Genomic DNA, 21,297 nt, shown 5'->3' on the forward strand with positions numbered 1-21,297 from the left:
CTTCTCTCTTCTCTCCTCTTTCTCCGTCGCCTTTTGTTTGTTCTTTACTCTGTTCTGCTCTGCTAGTTTGGAACATATGCACCGGGTCAACTGGGATACTGGGATACTGGGATAGTGGGATACTGCATGTGGAGAGAGGGCTGGATGCGTCAGGTGCTCGGAACTCGGCCGTCGGACCCCGTGGATCTGTGGGGTGGGAAGGGAGGGGTGGGGGAGAGAGAGAGGGGGGAGGAAGGGCACCCAGGTGAAGGAAGGGCTGACCTGCCGTGGAACAAGGATGAAGGTGGTGGTCTGGTGTTGTGGGTCATGCTCTGCCAGGATCTGAGTTGTTCTATTTGGCTGGAGACCCCGTTGCTTTGCCCCCCCGGAGGGGCTCTTTTCCTGGAAAATCCGGGAAAAGCCAGGCGGGAGGAGCGGGAACCATGAACCAGCAGACGGATCCTCCGCGGCCAATCAACTGGACCATCAGGAAACTGTGCGCCGCAGCCTTCCTACCATCCGTACGCCTGCTCAAGGTATGGGTACCAGAGGGGGCTGGGGAGTGGAGGAGGAGGAGAAGTGGAGTAGGAGAGAAGGTTGTGTAGGAGGAGAGGGACGATGAATGTAGGGGGTTGGGGGTGGCAGGTGGGGGAGTTTGAGATTGACATAAGAGGGTGGTTAAGAAAAACCTAAAAGTACATTTACACAGGAATATGCTTCTCCCAGATCTGTTTGTGCTGTCTTACCTACTCCTATTTGATTATTGGCAAGACAACCCAGACAGACCAGGCTGGGACCAGGCTGACACAGGAGGAGGTTGCGAGGAAGAAAGGCCATTATACTGTGTACAATGACTGTTTGGTGAAGATATCTGAGCAATTAGGTTCAGATAGTGTTATATTCAATCTACACCACCCTGTTTTCTGTTTGGCATTTTTTGCTACAGTGTTAGGAGCTAGTAACACAATAATTTTTCTGCACCCGCTATATCTTCCAAACTGTGTACACGATCAATAAACTCTGATTGGATTTGTTTGATTTGATTAGATGCGTGATTCATTCTTGATGTGCCTTCCTTGAGGTTTTGCTTAGCTGGGTGAAAGTGACCACGCTGTAACAAATGTTCTCTGGTGGTGGGTGCCGTTTATGATTAGGGAGGACGATTATTATTTAAAAAAAAATTATGATCATGGCCTTATTTCTATTACAGCATATTGGAGCTCAATATAATGAAATTACCCGCACACACAGTTCACTTTCACAGCATCATCACATCTACTGCTCTCCTCCTCTGATATTTTCACTTCGCTTATGGAGTTCAGTGCACAACACAACAACTGTCTGGGACCAGGCAAAAAAACGTATAACTATAACTAACCAATGATGTACTGTATATAAAGCCTGGATGACTGACATAGGGCGTTGTATTGAAGACACCTCCCAGCCATCTTGGTACTCATCCTCCATTCGAAAAACAGATTTTGGAAGCTATATAAATGCATTTATTAATGTGTACAATCATTTTTGACACATTTATTCGGTTACAGACACCTTAATGCATACTTTTAAATTATGTTATGTTAGCTAAAAATAAGTATATTTTTTGAGAATACTAATGTTACTGTTCACACTAAAACAAAAAAGTACTTCAATACATGTAATTTTGTCAGTTAAACATTGAATTGAAATACTGAAGAATTCCATTCATTCCTATGGAGGACTGCTCCTACTGGGGAGTACCAATATGGCTGACCGGTGGCTTCAAAGCCTCTCAATAGCCAAAACATAGCATCAGCAAACCAGGGTTTATAAACATCATTGGAACTAACCCACAATCCAATCCATGTGTATAGCAGTTTAATAGTTACCCGGTGGCAATAATTTAATTGAACTGAAATCTTACCTTGACTTGCATCAAACTGGGACGGAGAGACTGAAAAACAGCTTCTATCTCAAGGCCATCAGACTGTTAAACAGCCATCACTAACATTGAGTGGCTGCTGCCAACATACTGACTCATCTCTAGTCACTTTAATAATTCAAAATTGGATGTAATAAAGGTATCACTAGCCACTTTAAACAATGCCATTTTATATAATGTTTACATACCCTACATTACTCATCTCATATGTATATACTGTACTCTATACCATCTACTGCATCTTGCCTATGCCATTCGGCCATCGCTCATCCATATATTTTTATGTACATATTCTTATTAATTTCTTTATACTTGTGTGTATAAGGTAGTTGTTGTGAAATTGTTAGATTACTTGTTAGATATTACTGCATGGTCGGAACTAGAAGCACAAGCATTTCGCTACACTAGCATTAACATCTGCTAACCATGTGTATGTGACAAATAAAATTTGATTTGATTTGACTTGGAAGAGTTGAAGTAATGGATAGCCTTAACCAGCTAGCTAACATAAATAGTATGCTTCTCTGTTTGAGTGAGGTTGTTGAGTAGGCTAAATTAGCTGCATTAGCTAGCTAAGTAAGTGAAAGTGAAGTTCTCACTCTCTGCTGCTTGTCCTTAATTTTTTAAGAAATTAATTTGTTCAAAACTGCTCAACTATTGTCTTTCTCTGTTTGAGTCAACTACTCACCACATATAATGTACTGCAGTGCTAGCTGGCTCTAACTAATGCTTTTAGTACTAGATTCATTATCTGATCCTTTTATTTGGATGGACAACATGTCAGTTCATGCTGCAAGAGCTCTGATAGGTTGGAGGACATCCTCCGGAGGTTGTCATAATTACTGTGTAAGTCTATGAAAGGGGTTGAGAATCCTGAGCCTTCTAGGTTTTGTATTGAAGTCAATGTACACCGAGGAGGACGGAAGCTAGCTGTCCTCCGGCTACACCATGGTGCTACCCTACAGAGTGCTGTTGAGGCTACTGTAAACCTTCATTGCAAAACAATGTGTTTTTAATGTTTCACTATTTTTATAGTGAATGGTTCTCCTCTTCCTCCTCCTTTGAGGAGCCTCCACTGGTTTGGTTGTGTGCCTGTGTTCACTGTATTTGCACATTGTATGAGAGGGAGTGATACATGTGATTAACATATGAGGTAATTTATTGGCTGTCACAAGATATTTATAGACCTGGTTATAAACTGTCTTTATTCATTTCCTGGTGTGAACATGTTAAAGGCTGTTTATAAGCATGCGTTTTGATACACATTACTATAGAGCTCTTGTCTGTGTTCTCCCCAGTCTTCTTTTGATCTCTCAGCATCAAAGTCTCATAGCAAGTACTGTATCTCTATGATGTTAAACCAGGCCAGTTGAATGTGTGTGTGTGTGGACGTGTTTGTATTTGCATGTGTATAGCAAATTAATTATATTGTAATCACTGATGGGGTCTGTGTGCATGAGTGTATAAGGCATTAACAGAGAGATGGGAAATGTGTGTGTGTATTGATGTGAGTGGCTTTCTAACCACTGATGGGTCTGGATAGTGTGTCTGGTCCATCTCAGAAGATGTCAGAATGGCAGTGTAAGTTCAGCCTAATAGGCCTATCATTATCATGTGAGCACATTTCTGCACCTCAAGCCCTTTCCCAGTCTCCCGTGAATTTGACCTAATTACCTGGCTACCGTGTAAAGCATTCTCTAGTGTGTGTGTTTGCGTTTGTGTGGCTGTTATGTAAAAGGTACAATCACTGAAAACACACCCATATTCACATTTGCTCGACATACTGAAATAAATCAATCTTACCATTTAGCTCCACTCCTTTTTTCGAGACAAAAATAACATTTGGTGTATCATTGTACTGCAATAAATACTTAATTCTGCAGGAGTTAATTTCATATTAGGTTACATGTGAGATGTTACAGGCCTGTCAGTGTTCATATTTCAGTTAGAATTCCATTTAACCCATCTCAAGTTCAAAGGTATTGTTTTAGCCCTCTCATTTCAGCTCTCTCATAAGATGGTAAAGTAAACATGTTATAATGTGACATTAGTATCTCACAATATCAGAATCTTTCACAATAAACAAGTCATTCACAATAATATTCAAAGTAGGCATAGTAAGAGAGACATTAGTCTTTCACAGTGTCAAATATTTAAGTGGGCATAGTCATCAACTCAAAGTTTACACTCCACAATTAAATAATAGCCATACATACAGTAATGGCAGTGTAGTACAATACATGGAATACTTGTACAGTTGTGCAATAAGAGGTAACAGAGTCATCTTGTGACAAGAACATGGAGAGAGTAGATACTTTATTGTCAATCGGTTCGAACGGAAATGTGTCTTCTGCTTTTCCCAACATCATGCAGTGCAGCAACACCTGGTGGAGAGCAACTGTGCCTTAGTCAAGGACACACTGTCAGGAGATAGTACATGGGAGCCTTCCAGCTACCAGTTCAATTCCATACCCATTTTTGTTACATCCTGGGCATGAACCATTGTAGTCATGGCACCGCACTCATTCATTGCTCCTGTATTAGCCTAGCTTAGCAGTGTTTCCTGATCCTGGTCCTAGGGACCCAAAGGGGTGCACATTTTTGTTTTTGCCTTAGCACTACACATTTGATTCAAATCAAAGCTTGATATGTTGATCATTTGAATCAGCTGTGTATTGTTCAGACAAAAATAAGAATGTGCACCCCTTTAGTTTCCCACGACCAGGATTGAGAAACAGAGGCAGACCAGCAGCTGGAAGGTTGCTGGTTTAAGCCCCGGGCAGGGCAACACAAACATGGGAATGCATCTGAACTGGCAGCTGCAGGGCTGTTGGGCATTGATCCCATGTACCATCTCCTGCCTTTGTACCCTTGAGCAAGGCACCTAACCCCCCACAATTGCTCTCCATCAGGGGGCTCTGCACTGCTACTCAACCTGTGTCAACGTGTGTGTGTTTGTTGGTGTTGGGAAAGGGAGAATAGACATTTTCCATTCTAACCAATGGATTCTAAAGTTGTATTAAATTCCTCTTTGGAGTCATCCATGTCATTATCCAGCATTTTGTCCATCTAGAGAGGGATAGACAGCCCTGACAACTGACAACACATACTGGCTCCCCATGTAGTCTACTCCATCGAGCATTATTGACTGAAAAAAGGACAACACATTAGACTCCTCTCCACAGGCATTTGTTGAAGTATATTAGCACAATATTGATTGGAGACATTTCACTTTGATTATAACCCACCCCAGTGGGCATACGACGTGATAAAGACATATTTTACTCGTTGAAATCTGGTAAGGATGTCTTATAACCAGGTCACAACCAGATTTAGTCGTCTTTTTCCTGACGTCTTTTTGATTTTATGAAAAATACATTGATTGATATCTGTTTTTTGGTTGAAATCTGATGGAACTACTGACCCGTTATCTAAATTCTACTAAATTAATAGACTCCAATCTATATAAACATGTGCATAGTGTTTGTGGGCCATGCGCCCATTGCATTGAGACACTAGAACCATTACCATTATACACATTTGAGTAATGTTCTTTTTTTAGCAGGGTTTGCATGATTCAGCTTAGCACACTTGGCAAACAACAGCTGGCAGAGCTCACCAAAGAGGTTTAGGGTCTCCTGGCATACTGTGCCCAGTCAACATGCTGGGATCGGGCCTAATCCGTTTGAGACTTGGGGGACTCTGCATGGACTCGGACTCTGGGGGCTTCATGTGGGCCGTGCTTTTTCAGAGACCTGAAGAATCATATTTCTCTGGGCTCTGGCTAATGGTACTCGGGCATAATCAACTTCAGCTTATCCGGCACGATCATACTATCATCCCATGATAGTACGAACTGGCGCGGCAGGTTCCAGAATCTCCAGCGTAGCGCTCCGGGGGAGGTAAGCGGGGTTCTCGGGACACTGGGGTAGGCTGGGAAGAAACGCTGCTGGTGGCGGGGTTGCTGAGAGTCTGGGGGATTACTGGTGTAGCCCGCTGCCTAGTAGGGTATCTGCGGAATTTCTCCAGCAATGTATCAAATGCCTGGTCATGGCGTTCTGCCAGGGTATGGAGTCCCTCCATAAGGCATTGCAGTAACTCCTCGTGTCTTCCAATGGTGGCTCCTTGAGAGTCAGAGTCAGGCAGGTACAGGACGGCAGGCAGGCTCGGGGACAGGGCAGACAAGCGTGCTTGCTCAGTGCATTGCTTGAGCAAATGAGACAAAGCGCCCGGTAGGCTACACAACAATGCCACCACTTGAAACAACAAAAGCCTCTCAATTGAAAAGATTTGACTGCTAAGTTTCCTTAATTTAGGCGGTGGTTTAGAGAGAGAGAGAGTGAGAGAGAAGTGGTCTAAGGCTAGCTTTGCCACTAGAGATCCTGGTTCGAGTCCAGGCTCTGTCGCAGCTGTCCCTGACCGGGAGACCCATGGGGCGGGGAACAATTGGCCCAGCATCGTCTGGGTTAGGGGACGGTTTGGCCTTGTCCCATTGCGCTCTAGCGACTCCTGTGGCTGGCTTCCAGGTTAAGTGGGCATTGTGTCAAGAAGCAGTGCGGGCGGCTTGGTTGGGTCGTGTTTCGGTGTACGCATGGCTCCCGACCTTCGCGTCTCCCGAGTCCGTACGGGAGTTGCAGCAATGAGACAAAGACTGTAACTACCAATTGAATACCATGAAATTGGGGAGAAAAAGGAGTAAAAAAAGAAAAGAAAAAAAGCTGTGTGTATGTGTTCTGTGTGAGAGAGAGAAGGGGGAGAGAGATGATGATCACAATAACTTATAGAAAAGATTATCATCATGTCAACATTGTCATTCTACCTGTGAGTGTGTGTGAAAGAGAGAGCGATACTTTTTACAATAGGCAATAAACTGGAATCAGGTGGTCATTACCAGCTTACGATGAGGTCTTAATTAACTATGACCAGTAGGCTACATACAGTTGTGTAAAGTAGTTAAGTAAAAATACTTTAATCTACCACTTAAGTAGATTTTTGGGGTATCTGTATTTTACTGTTTATATTTATGACAACTTTTACTTTGCTACATTACTATATATGTAGTATAAAAAAATCATTGCTATTCATATTTGAAAATATCCTCACTCCCTCCTTCCCTCAAACACAAATTCCCTCTTTCTTTCATTCCCTCATTACCTCCCTTCCTCACTCACTCACTCACTCAATCACGCATGCACGCTCACACACACTCACTCACCATACAAAGTCAAATGGGGAGTGCCAGGGCACACTGGACATACCTAAAGGATTTGGTGTCAAATTAGCTCTGGAGGCAACAACAGAATATCATGGAAAATAAAATTAATGAGCAAACCCCCCTGAAATAGAGAAGGGGCTATAGATGTTGCATTAGATTGATAAATTCTGTATTTCTTTTGTAGGCTGCCACCACTGCCATCCTGGTTAAGCAAAGCTTGCATAGCATCACCTCTCCTGTGTTTGAAGGAGAACTGGTCACAGACTCCTCTGTCTAAATTGTTTTTAACACACATCACGTTACATCTCAAACGAAATAAAGTTAGCTCTGAGGTGCTCTCGCAAACTTTACGTGACCTTATGATCTACTATTATGGATAGTCTACAAAATTGTACTCTGTAACGGATAGATTTGAAACAGTACTTAAGTACAATACTTCATTCTAAACATACTTAAGTAAAAGTAAAATTACTCACTTTCAGGAACTCGGAAAAGCTACTCAATTATAGTAACGAGAATATTTGTATTTGAGAGTATGTGTGTGCGTGTGTGTGTGTGTCTCAGTCACCAGATCTCAACCCAATTTACAGTGCCTTCAGAAAGTATTCATACCCCTTGACTCATTCCACAATTTGTTGTGTTATAGCTTGAATTTAAAATGGATTAAATCATTTTTTTTTCTCTCACTCATCTATAACAATACCCAATAATGACAAAGTGAAAACATGCTTTTAGAAATGTTTGCAAATTTATTGAAAATGAAATACAGAAATACAATATCTAATTTACATAAGTATTCACACCCCTGAGTCAATACATGTTAGAATCACATTTGACAGCAATTACAGCTGTGAGTCTTTCTGGGCAAGTATCAAAGTGCTTTGAATGCCTAGATTGTACAATATTTGCACAGTATTATTAAAAAAATTCTTCAAGCTCTGTCAAATTGATTGTTGATCATTGCTAGACAGATATTTTCAAGTCTTGCCATAGATTTTCAAGCCGATTTAAGTCAAAACTTTATATAGACCACTCAGGAACATTCAATGTCATATTGGTAAGCAACACCAGTTCATATTTGGCCTTATGTTTTAGCTTATTGTCCTGCTGAAATTCCCATGGTATCTTCTAACCTGATTGTCCTATTTGTCAGCATCCTTGCCCACATTGATTTAAAGGTAATTCAGAATAATGATAATGATGGGCCTCCCAAGTGGCGCAGTGGTCTAAGGCACTGCATCTCAGTGCTAAAGGTGTCACTACAGACCCTGGTTCGATTCCAGGCTGTATCACACCCGGCTGTGATTGGGAGTCCCATAGGGTGGCGCACAATTGGCCCAGCGTCGTCCGGGTTTGGCTGGGGTAGGCCGTCATTGTAAATAACAATTTGTTCTTAACTGACTTGCCTGGTTAAATATATATCATCATAAAAATGAATGTCCGTCAGGGTGGGTGTGAACAGTGAAAATAAAGATGAGATTTAGAGATAGCCAAAAGTGTCGGATGCTCATGGGTCTAGTGTGCGATGGTAATTCAATAAGTGTGTGTAATGATTAATTCCGATCCAAACTGGTAATTAATGAAGTTCTCTGACGTTTTCAACCAGTAATTAAATCCCCCATTAAAAGACCTTCAACCTTTTACTGCAATGGTGTCTTAAACAAAGCTATGTTGAAACAACAGTATACACCTCACACACATGGTTATGGGTTTAAAAAAAATAAGACACCTGTACCATGTCAGATATAGAGTTGAAATGTATTACATTTTGAGTTTGCATCAAAATATTACACTTTATATACATCACAGAAGAGTGAAATATAACAAAACCGTTTGAAATAGAAACACCAGATTTTTGCCGGATATTTGAAATAATGTTTATTAATTATGAAATTCTAAAAAAGGTGACCGACCGCCTCGATTTGGTCTTATGTAGCAAAATTTGAAATTGTGTTTTTTTACATTGGATAAAAGTAGAGACTCAGAGCTAGAATATGGTATATCATACACTGTAGTTGAGGAACAATGGGAAAGTAATTCTGCTTTGAAAGTTGATAAACCTGTAACCCCACTTTTGAGAAAATTGCCCTTGAATGTTCTGGTACAACTGCTGGAGAGCTATTCTTTGTCTACACCCATTCAGCATCGTTCACACCCTCTTAAGCCTTAGCCCCATCCATCTCTTTAAGGAATCATATGTGAGGACATGTGGTAAACATGCGCTATAAGAAAATCTAAGTTATTTGTCACATGCACAGGATATAGAAGGTGTAAACAGTACACTGAAGTGGTTACTTGCATAATAGCAATATCAAAAACAGAAAGTGTCCAGATCAAAATATTTAATCAATATCTTATCATTATTAGATGACCCTGACACACTTGTCTAAATTGATGGGTCACGTGAAGGAAATGCTATAACACCCCACATCTAGCTAAGTGGATGGGTAAATATTGCCTAGACATGAAATACAATATCAAATCAAATAGAATTTGTCACATGCGCCAAATACAACAGGTGTAGACCTTACAGTGAAATGCTTACTTACAAGCCCTTAACCAACAATGCAGTTTTAAGAAAATACTCCCCAAAAAGTAAGAGTAAGAATAACAAATGATTAAAGAGCAGCAGTAAATAACAATAGCGGGGCTATATACAGGGGGTACCAGTACAGAATCAATGTGCAGGGGCACAAGTGTCGAGGTAATTGAGGTAATATGTACATGTAGGTAGAGTTATTAAAGTGACTATGCATAGATAATAACAGAGAGTAGCAGCAGCGTTACAGAGGGGGTGGGGCAATGCAAATAGTCTCGGTAGCCATTTGATTAGCAGTTCAGGAGTCTTATTGCTTGGGGGTAGAAGCTATTTAGGAGCCTCTTGGACCTAGACTTGGCACTCCGGTACCGCTTGCCATAGTAGTAATGCCTTGTAGTGCCTTGCGGTTGGAGGCCGAGCAGTTGCCATACCATGCAGTGATGCAACCAGTCAGGATGCTCTTGATGGTGCAGCTGTAAAATCTTTTGAGGATCTGAGGACCCATGCCAAATATTTTCAGTCTCCTGAGGGGGAATACGTTTTGTCGTGCCCTCTTCACGACTGTCTTGGTGTGCTTGGACCATGTACATTTTTTTGGTGATGTGGACGCCAAGGAACTTGAAGCTCTCAACCTGCTCCACTACAGCCCCGTCGATGAGAATGGGGGCGTGCTCGGTCCTCCTTTTCCTGTAGTCCACAATCATCTCCTTTGTCTTCATCACATTGAGGGAGAGGTTGTTGTCCTTGCACCACACTGTCAGGTCTCTGACCTCCTCCCTGTAGTCTGTCTCATCGTTGTCGGTGATCAGGCCTACCACTGTTGTGTCATCAGCAAACTTAATTATAGTGTTGGTGTCGTGCTAGGCTGTGCAGTCATGAGTGAAGAGGGAGTACAGGAGGGGACTGAGCACGCGCCCCTGAGGGGCCCCCTTGTTGAAGATCAGCGTGGCGGATGTGAGAAAGGGTGTTACCTACCCTTACCACCTGGGGGCGTCCCGTCAGGAAGTCCAGGATCCAGTTGCAGAGGGAGGTGTTTAGTCCCAGGGTCTTTAGCTTAGTGATGAGCTTTGAGGGCACTATAGTGTTCCTTTTGTCCAGGTGTGAGTGAAAAACCAGTGTGGAGTGCAATAGAGATTGCACCATCTGTGGATCTGTTGGTGTGGTATGCAAATTGGAGTGGGTCTAGGGTTTCTGGGATAATGGTGTTGATGTGAGCCATGACCAGCCTTTCAAAGCATTTCATGGCTACAGACGTGAGTGCTACGGGTCGGTAGTCATTTAGGCAGGTTACCTTAGTGTTCTTGGGCACAGGGACTATGGTGGTCTGCTTGAAACATGTTGGTATTACAGACTCAGACAGGGAGAGGTTGAAAATGTCAGTGAAGACACATGCTCGGAGTACACGTCCTGGGTATCACTAAGCTAAGGACCCTGTGACTGAACACCTCCAGTGCTTAATTCGAGCCGGAACAGGGTCTGGCACCTCTAAATTTTGGACTGTTTCCTTCCGGAACCCATTTGCCAAGATCCAGTACCTCTCTTGGCAGGAAACAGCATTTTCACTGTTTGCAATGTAAAAATGATAATAACATCAATAAGAGTTCATTTAAGTTGTCTCTTCTGTAATACTCCTTCCCCTAAAAAAATCGAATGTGAAAATGTGCCTGATATTCTAAGAATTGATTTGTGTTGGACCGGCTCTGGTTTATGGTTTGCGCAACATTGTAGTCTGTATAAACTAACACGTGTCCATTGCTGTGGTGAGAGAAATAATTGTGCCTGTATCTCTAAAAGAACTAGAATGAGATTCACTTTCTATGATCTCTCTCCCTCTCTCTGCTCTGATAGACATCAGCCTGCAACTCACATCTCTCCAGCGTTGCACTTCACCCTTTATTTCCTTATAGAGTCATAGCCATGGGAAGGGTGCAGTAGGTGCCTCAGCACCCCTGACAAATTGAAATACATTTGCTAAAGTCATAGAATTACTTATGTCTTTTCAGACAGTAATGAAATAATTCAGAATACTACACCAGGACTCGTCCTATAATTTAGCCACAGAGGATCAATAGCGTATATATTTAAAACAAAAATGCCTAGCTGTGGATTGTGTAGCCCAATCACAGTCTGGAACCTGTGTCAAATCTGTCAGTGAACAGCATGCAGCCAAAACCTTTCACAATATTTCAAATACATTTGCGGGAAAACACAGTTTGGAAAGCAACTGGATTCTGCTGAAAAGAGATGACTAATTTGGCTGTAGGCTATCAAATTATGTTATCAACTTCCAAATAGGCCTGTTGAGCGAACAGCATTTTTTTACAAAGTAAAATTGGAAACTGGAAAGATTTTTCTATGACTATATTTGTATTTTATCTTTTTTAGGACTATTTCCTCCTCATATTGTACAATATGAGTCTCCACACACCTAGGCTATTGATGGATTCAAGACAAGGTAGTTTTTTATTGATCTCAGATTCTCAGTTTGTCAGTGTCAAAGTAGCCAGTCATTTCGATTATTTGTGAGGTAGTAAAAAAGATTATGCTAAAAAGTCTCCAGTCATCTAAAATGATGTTGAATTGCGTGAAATGCATTTAGAAAAGGCCACATTTTTCCCAGAACCTAGTCGCAAAAAAAAAACACCCAAGTTTACGTCTTCGTCAAGTGACTCTACACTAATGCTCTATGCCAGCACATAAAAGCTATGATATGCATGCAATGCTTTATTATAAAGGTGATTTTTTTTTTCATACGCTCCGGTACCTCAGAGGGCCCCAGGTCACCCCCCTTTCGCTCTCACTTTTTGTTCCGGTACCTCCCAATTTACAAATGAAGCACTGAACAGCTCCCTCTGCAACTGGATCCTGGACTTCCTGACGATACGTCCCCAGGTGGTGATGGTAGGCAACAACACATCCGCCACACTGAACCTCAACAAGGGGGCCCTCAGGGGTGTGTGCTTAGTCCCTTCCTGTACTCCCTGTTCACCAACGACTACATGGCTGCGCACGACTCCAACACCATCATTAAGTTTGCCGACGACATGACAGTAGTAGTACTGATCACAGACGACAATGATACAGCCTATAGGTAGGAGGTCAGAGATCTGGCAGTGTGGTGCCATTACAGCCTCTCCCTCAACGCCAGCAAGACAAAAGTCTGATCGTGGACTACAGGAAACGGAGGCCCTAGCACGCCCCCATTCACATCGACGGGGCTGTTGTGGAGCGGGTCGAGAGCTTCAAGTTCTTTGTTGTCCACATCACTAAGGATCTATTATGTGTGCGTGTGTATGCATCTTTGGCTTGGTTGATCACTGGCCCGTGGTCCCAGAAGTAATCGCCTCCTGTCCTGACTCTCTTATGCATTCTACACAAACACACACACATTCATTCTGGCTTCCCTGTATTTCAAAATGAGTTGAGCTGGCTGCTTGATGACAGTAAAAGGTTTTTGGTTTGGTGCACTTAGCATTATTAAATCAGTCTGATCAATTAGTCTGAGTGCTACCTTTTTCCTGTGTGCTTAGAATGTGGAGTGAGGCACTTCCATCTGGGTGTAAGTAGTTGTGAATGTGTGCCTCTGCGCGTGTGTGTGTGTGTTCTAAGGTGTGTTAATTCTTGAGAATTTAAATGTTGTTGGTATTCTACATGCCTGTTAGTTAGTTTGTGCGTTCATTGTTAGATGTAACATAATTGATAGATGTCCAATTGACCAAAGGTGAATCAATAAATCAATTTCTCAATACACTTGTGTTTGATGACGTATCTATGTTTATGGGGTATATTACACTCAAGGCTGTTAGAGTAATGAAGATGTAAATTAGGAGAAGTAAGAGGATACGTAGGTACATTTCCACTTGTTCAGACTTTTGGCTTGTACCAAACGACTCTGGGTTATAAAACACCAAGAGTGAAGCCAAGCTGTATTGTGAATCTAGTCCCAGATAAGGAGTATAATGTGGTCTAATGAGACGAAGCCACTAACTGCTTTGGAGTATTACCGTTGTAGAATGTGCCCATACTGAAAAAAATGATACATTTCAATATATTTAACATCACCTAAAATGTACACTACATGACAAAAGACATGACACCTTCTTGTCGAATATATCATTCTAAAATCATGGGCATTAATATGGAGTTGGTCCCCCCTCTGCTACTATAACAGCCTCCACTCTTCTGGGACGGCCTCCGCTAGATGTTTGTCACGCCCTGACCTGAGAGAGACGGTTTATTTCTCTATGTTGTTAGGTCAGGGTGTGGGGTGGGCATTCTATGGTTTATATTTCTATGTTTTGGCCAGGTATGGTTTCCAATCAGAGGCAGCTACCTATCGTTGTCTCTGATTGGGAACCATACTTAGGCAGCCCTTTTCCCTCCTTGAGTTGTGGGATCTTATTTTTGTACTGCTTTGTAAAGCCTGCAAGACGTGACGGTCGTTTTCCATTGTTTATTATTTTGTTTAAGTGTTCAGAGTTAAAATACATTTCATCATGAGCACTCAACACGCTGCGTTTTGGTCCCCTCTCTACGACAGTCATTACAATGTTGGAACATTGCCGCATTAGTGAGGTCGGGCACTGATGTTGGGCGATTAGGCCTGACTCGGAGTCGGCGTTCCAATTCATCCCTACGGTGTTCGATGGGGTTGAGGAGGTCAAGGCTCTGTGAGGTCAAGGCTCTGTGGTTCTTCCACACCAACCTCGATAAACCATTTCTGTATGGACCTCGATTTGTGCACGGGGGGCATTGTCATGCTGAAACAGGAAAGGGCCTTCCCCAAACTGTTGCCACAAAGTTGGAAGGACAGAATTGTCTAGAATGTCAATGTATGCTGTAGTATTAAGATTCCCCTTTGCTGGAACTAACGTGCCTAGCCCGAACCGTGAAAAACATCCTCCTCCAGACTTTACAGTTGGCACTATGCATTCGGGCAGATAGCGTTCTCCAAACCCAGATTTCTCCGTCGGACTGCCAGATGGGAAAGCGTGATTCATCACTCCAGGGAACGCTTTTCCACTGCTCCAGAGTACAATGGCGGCGAGCTTTACACCACTCCAGCCAACACTTGGCATTGCGCATGGTGATCTAAGGCTTGTATGCGGCTGCTCGGCCATGGAAACCAATTTAATGAAGCTCCCGACAAACAGTTATTTTGCTGACGTTGCTTCCAGGGGCCGTTTGGAACTCGATAGTGAGTATTGCAACTGAGGACAGCACTCGGTAGTCCCATTCTGTGAGCTTGTGTCGCCTACCACTTCACGACTGAGCCATTGTTGCTCTTAGATGTTTCTGCTTCACTATAACAACACTTACAGTTGACCGGGGCAGCTCTAGCAGGGAAGAATTTTGATGAACTGACTTGTTGGAAAGGTGGCATCCTATGACGTTACTGTAACGGCTGTCTACGGAAGAAGTGGACCAAAATGCGGCGGAGTTAGGGTTCGTCATTTTTAATGTTACGAACACTATGCAATTAACAAAACAACAAAACTGACAGCCAACACAGTCCTGTCAGGTGCAACAACAGTGACAAGCACACTCCTACATATATGACTCCCAATCAGGAACAACGATCCCCAGCTGTTCCTGATCAGGAGTCACAAGACCAACACAGAACAATCACACACACAAGACTGCCACGTCCTGACCCCAAAACTACAACAACAGCTCCATCTGCTGGTCAGGACGTGACAGTACCCCCCCCTCAAGGTGCAGACCCCGGAATGCACCTAACAACGAAAAAACACCAACAAACAAAATCCCCAACAAAACCCATAAACAATAACCCCTAAACAATAAGGGAGGGAAGGGAGGGTGGCTGCCGTCAACGACGGCACTGTGCTACACCCTCCCTCCCCAACCCACCTATCCTGGAGGTGGCTCCGGTGCAGGACGTGGACCCTGCTCCACCCTCGGCGTCGCCCACTTCGGTGGAGCCGATAGCTGCGCCAGGCAGACGGACCCCTCGAGCCGGGCCGGAGGACAGGAGGGCCCCTCGGGCTGGGCCGGGGGACAGGAGGGCCCCTCGGGCTGGGCCGGGGGACAGGAGGGCCCCTCGGGCTGGGCCGGGGGACAGGAGGGCCCCTCGGGCTGGGCCGGGGGCAGGAGGGCCCCTCGGGCTGGGCCGGGGGCAGGAGGGCCCCTCGGGCTGGGCCGGGGCGCAGGAGGGCCCCTCGGGCTGGGCCGGGGAGCAGGAGGGCCCCTCGGGCTGGGCCGGAGAGCAGGAGGGCCCCTCGGGCTGGGCCGGAGAGCAGGAGGGCCCCTCGGGCTGGGCCGGAGAGCAGGAGGGCCCCTCGGGCTGGGCCGGAGAGCAGGCGGGCCCCTCGGGCTGGGCCGGAAGGCATGCGGGCCACTCGGGCTGGGCCGGAAGGCATGCGGGCCACTCGGGCTGGGCCGGAAGGCATGCGGGCCACTCGGGCTGGGCCGGAAGGCATGCGGGCCACTCGGGCTGGGCCGGAAGGCATGCGGGCCACTCGGGCTGGGCCGGAGGGCAGGAGGACCACTCGGGCTGGACCGGAGGGCAGGAGGACCACTCGGGCTGGACCGGAGGGCAGGAGGACCACTCGGGCTGGACCGGAGGGCAGGAGGACCACTCGGGCTGATCCTGACAGGCCGGGCACCCTGGCAGATCAGGGCAGGCGGGCACCTCTGGCAGAACCGGGCAGTCCGGCCACTCTGGCAGAACAGGGCAGTCCGGCCACTCTGGCAGAACAGGGCAGTCCGGCCACTCTGGCAGAACAGGGCAGTCCGGCCACTCTGGCAGAACAGGGCAGTCCGGCCACTCCGGCAGAACAGGGCAGTCCGGCCACTCCGGCAGAACAGGGCAGTCCGGCCACTCCGGCAGAACAGGGCAGTCCGGCCACTCCGGCAGAACAGGGCAGTCCGGCCACTCCGGCAGTTCAGGGCAGTCCGGCCACTCCGGCAGTTCAGGGCAGTCCGGCCACTCCGGCAGTTCAGGGCAGTCCGGCCACTCCGGCAGTTCAGGGCAGTCCGGCCACTCCGGCAGTTCAGGGCAGTCCGGCCACTCCGGCAGTTCAGGGCAGTCCGGCCACTCCGGCAGTTCAGGGCAGTCCGGCCACTCCGGCAGTTCAGGGCAGTCCGGCCACTCCGGCAGTTCAGGGCAGTCCGGCCACTCCGGCAGTTCAGGGCAGTCCGGCCACTCCGGCAGTTCAGCGCAGTCCGGCCACTCCGGCAGTTCAGCGCAGTCCGGCCACTCCGGCAGTTCAGCGCAGTCCGGCCACTCCGGCAGTTCAACGCAGTCCGGCCACTCCGGCGACTGTTGACTGGCGGGCAGCTCCGACGACTGTTGACTGGCGGGCAGCTCCGACGACTGTTGACTGGCGGGCAGCTCCGACGACTGTTGACTGGCGGGCAGCTCCGACGACTGTTGACTGGCGGGCAGCTCCGACGACTGTTGACTGGCGGGCAGCTCCGACGACTGTTGACTGGCGGGCAGCTCTGACGACTGTTGACTGGCGGGCAACTCTGGTGACTGTTGACTGGCGGGCAGCTCTGATGACGACTGTTGACTCCTGATGCGTGGGGCAGGTATTGGACGTACCAGCCTGGAGACACGCACCTCCATGCTAGTGTGTCTAGCGGGAAACACCGGACCGAAAGGGCGCACTGGCGGTCTTGAGTGCAGGGTTGGCATCACCCCTTCCGGCTCGATGCTCCCCTTGCCCTGGCACCTGCGGGGCGCTGGTACTGGGCGCACTGGGCTGTGCGTCCGTATAGGCGAGATGGTGCGCACCTCAGCGTAACATGACGCCCTCCACCTCGTACGCACCTCCCTGTAGTCACGGGTAGCTGGCTTACGGCTCTTCCCTGGCCTGGCCAAGCTACCCGTGTGCCCCCCCCAAAAAAAATCTTGGGGCTGCCTCTCGGGTTTCCTAGCCAACCGTGTTCCAGCGTAACTTTCCCGATGGTTCCTCTGTCCAGCTGCCTCCACTCTCCTGAGTGCCTCCACCTGTTCCCATGGGAGGCGATCCCTTCCGGCCAGGATCTCTTCCCAGGTGTAGGCTCCCTTGCCGTCCAGGACGTCCTCCCATGTCCATTGTTCCCTTTTTCTCTCCTGTGGCTTCCTCCTCTTCTGCTGCTTGGTCCTTTGGTGGGTAGTTCTGTAACGGCTGTCTACGGAAGAAGTGGACCAAAATGCGGCGGAGTTAGGGTTCGTCATTTTTAATGTTACGAACACTATGCAATTAACAAAACAACAAAACTGACAGCCAACACAGTCCTGTCAGGTGCAACAACAGTGACAAGCACACTCCTACATATATGACTCCCAATCAGGAACAACGATCCCCAGCTGTTCCTGATCAGGAGTCACAAGACCAACACAGAACAATCACACACACAAGACTGCCACGTCCTGACCCCAAAACTACAACAACAGCTCCATCTGCTGGTCAGGACGTGACAGTTACCACGTTTAAAGTCACTAAGCTCTTCAGTAAGGCCATTCTACTGCCAATGTTTATCTATGGAGATTACATGGCTGTTTGCTCGATTTTATACACCTGTCAGCAACGGTGTGGCTGAAATAGCCGAATCCACTAATTTGAAGGGGTGTTCCATACTTTTGTATATATAGTGTATTTCAAATACATGTAGATATATTGGCATCTTTGTTAAAATGCATGTAAATGCATGACAATTTTCCCTGAAATGCATGACTATGCATAGTCTACAGGGTGGCCAAAGTGGTTCCTAATTTGGCTTCTTAAATTACTCTAAACCTATTGATCAATAAAAATATATTTTAAAAAGCACTAGGCTGTTTTTATACATTTTTGATTAAAGTTTTTATTGAGTTGAACAAAAACTATACATCGTACAACACTCCACAATATGTCAAAGTTATATGTTATATTGTTATAACATTTCTAGCCTGTCTATCTATGGGTAAAAGGGTTTCGGTGTTATGGTGACACGTGGATTGAAGACTGAAGAAGCCAGTGAGAGAATCTACAGTATTAACTTTTGTCTTTCTTTTAAAAAAATCTTGTTTTTCACCACAAAACACCAGAAAATGGCTATAAAGAGTAGAACCACCTCACCTGATTTTACACTATAATTTGACGATTAGATGTTCAATGTTTATTTTGAAACTATATTAAAATAAGAGTTCAGTTCACGTAACAGAGTTGACCTTAAAAAAATGAGAAATAACTTTGATAAAGCACCAAAATAACTAGGGCTTTACAATGATGGTGAAAACTTTGAGTATTTTGGGGGGTTAGTGGGCTTTATATAAGTCACAGAGGGTGCACGGAAAGACACGTAAAAATGCAAGTCTTTATTCACATTGAAAATCTGAGTTATTGAATTCTCCATGTGGTCTATATTAAAGGGCACTTCATTCCATATAACAGGCTTTTAAAAATTCTATTCAAAGGTACGCAAAATGCACTCCTTTAGTGGAACGACCTACTAGACGTTAAGTTCTACCCGCGGGACGTTGGTTGCAATGCTCTCTCTCGTCTAGTTATTTATCATTTGCACATTAAAGACATGGATTCACTCTATGACCGATAATATATAATGTCGGTCATAATTTTTGTAGTCATTTAAATGCATGTTAATGCATGTTTTTGGTATGCTTTTAGTATGTGTCAAGTAAATAAAAATGCATTTTGACAAAGTATACTGTAGTGGCGGCAGCCTATTAGACTACTTGAAGTCGTGGTCACCATTTTATTATAATATGATTTGCCACATTTTTGATATTTGCCAAACATTTTTATAAAAAATATATTTCTTACAAATACATTTAAAGGCATGTTTGAATATATTTTTTAAAAATATTTACAAATACACTATAAAATATATAAAGAAATACATGTTTAAATATATTTTTAAAATACATTATTAAATGTATTTCAGAATGTATTTTGAAATACAATAAATACATTTTCCGATGCATTTAACATATATTGTGATATACATTTTACATACATTACATAATATATGATGGAATGTATTTCAAATGTATTAAATAAAACATTTTTAAAATCATTATTTGTATCCCAATGTTTCCCAATTTTTTTTAATCTAGAATTTTTTTTTTAATGTATTTTTGTTTTGTATGGGTAATGATGGGCAAAATGTTTAATTTCAGCACTCTGGACAGCGTACAGTATGGTCGTGGTATGTACATGAACCTTTAGGTGGAATGATGAGACAACGATGAGACAGCCTATAGGGAGGTCAGAGACCTGGTCGTGTGGTGCAACTGCTCGGCCTCCGACCGCAAGGCACTACAGAGGGTAGTGCGCACGGCCCAGTACATCACTGTGGCCAAGCTTTCTGCCATCCAGGACCTTTATATCACGTGGTGTCAGAGGAAGGCCCCAAAAATTGTGAAAGACTCCAGCCACCCGGGTCATAGACTGTTCTCTCTGCTACCACACAGCAATCGGTACCGGAGCGCCAAGTCGAGGTCCAAACAGCTTCTTAACAGCTTCTACCTCCAAGCCAAAAGACTCCTGAACAGCTAATCAAAGGGCTACCCAGACCATTCTTTTACGCTGCTGCTACTCTCTGTTTGTAATCTATGCATAGTCACTTTAACTCTACCTACATGTACATATTACCTCAATTACCTCAACTAACCGGCGCCCCCGCACATTGACTCTGTACATAGCCTCGCTTGTTATTTTACTGCTGCTGTTGAATTGTTTGTTACTTTTATTTTCTATTTTCAATTTTTTACTTAATACTTATTTATTTATCTTTTCTTAACTTCTTAAAGCATTGTTAGTTAAGGGCTTGTAAGTAAGCAATTCACTGTAAGGTCTACACTTGTATTCGGCGCATGTGACAAATACAATTTGATTTGATTGATTTGAATGACGGAATAGCCCGGGTACTCTACGACAGGCTGGCCTGATGGAATCAGTGTTAATGATTGAGGGTTCTTTGATAAGCTCAGTATGAAACAGTTAAGACAGGGACAAGTTAATGTCATTATCTGACTAGACTCTAATTAAAAGGCTGGAAACAAAAAGGGAAATGCTGGCTACGTCTGCTAGACGGCTCCACTTCTTGACGCAGTTTAACACTGTGGCTCAACTGTGGGGGTAAAAGCTCAACTCGACTCCATGTACAGAGCATCATGCATCTATCATTTTTGGGGCCAGAAAGTTTTTTTCAGTGATCTCTCTTTCTCTCTTAATGACATCGCCATTGACATTCAGTACCAGTCAAAAGTTTGGACACACCTACTCATTGATTTATTTAGAATTTAAGGCACACTTAACCAGCATGGCTACCACAGTATTCTGCAGCGATACATCATCCCATCTGGTTTGCGCTTAGTGGGACTATCATTTGTTTTTCAACAGGACAATGACCCAATACACTTCTAGGCGGTGTAAGAACTATTTCACCAAGAAGGAGAGTGATGACCTGGCCTCCACAATCACCCGACATCAACCCAATTGAGATGGTTTTGGATGAGTTGGACCGCAGAGTGAAGGAAAAGCAGACAATAAGTGTTTAGCATATGTGGGAACTCCTTCAAGACTGTTGGAAAAGCATTCCAGGTGAAGCTGGTTGAGAGAATGTCAAGAGTGTGCAAAGCTGTTTAACACTTTTTTGGTTGCTACATGATGTTGTGTTATTTCACAGTTC

The 21,297-nt window shown here is 44.7% G+C and overlaps 1 protein-coding gene across 4 annotated transcripts in view; it reads left to right on the forward strand.

The window, feature by feature from the left end:
• Nucleotides 1–217: 217 nt before the first annotated feature.
• Nucleotides 218–21,297, forward strand: part of trpm3 (transient receptor potential cation channel, subfamily M, member 3) — a 253,566-nt gene continuing 232,486 nt past the window's right edge. For all 4 annotated transcript variants that reach the window (XM_014160640.2, XM_045703003.1, XM_014160646.2 and 1 more), the window contains exon 1: nucleotides 218–515. In XM_014160640.2, the coding sequence (XP_014016115.2) occupies nucleotides 423–515 (93 nt within the window). In that variant the 5' untranslated portion in view covers nucleotides 218–422. The remainder of the gene's footprint in view (nucleotides 516–21,297) is intronic.

This window comes from Salmo salar, chromosome ssa20 (genome assembly GCF_905237065.1).
Source record: "Salmo salar chromosome ssa20, Ssal_v3.1, whole genome shotgun sequence".
In the NCBI taxonomy this organism is placed as follows: Eukaryota; Metazoa; Chordata; class Actinopteri; order Salmoniformes; family Salmonidae; genus Salmo; species Salmo salar.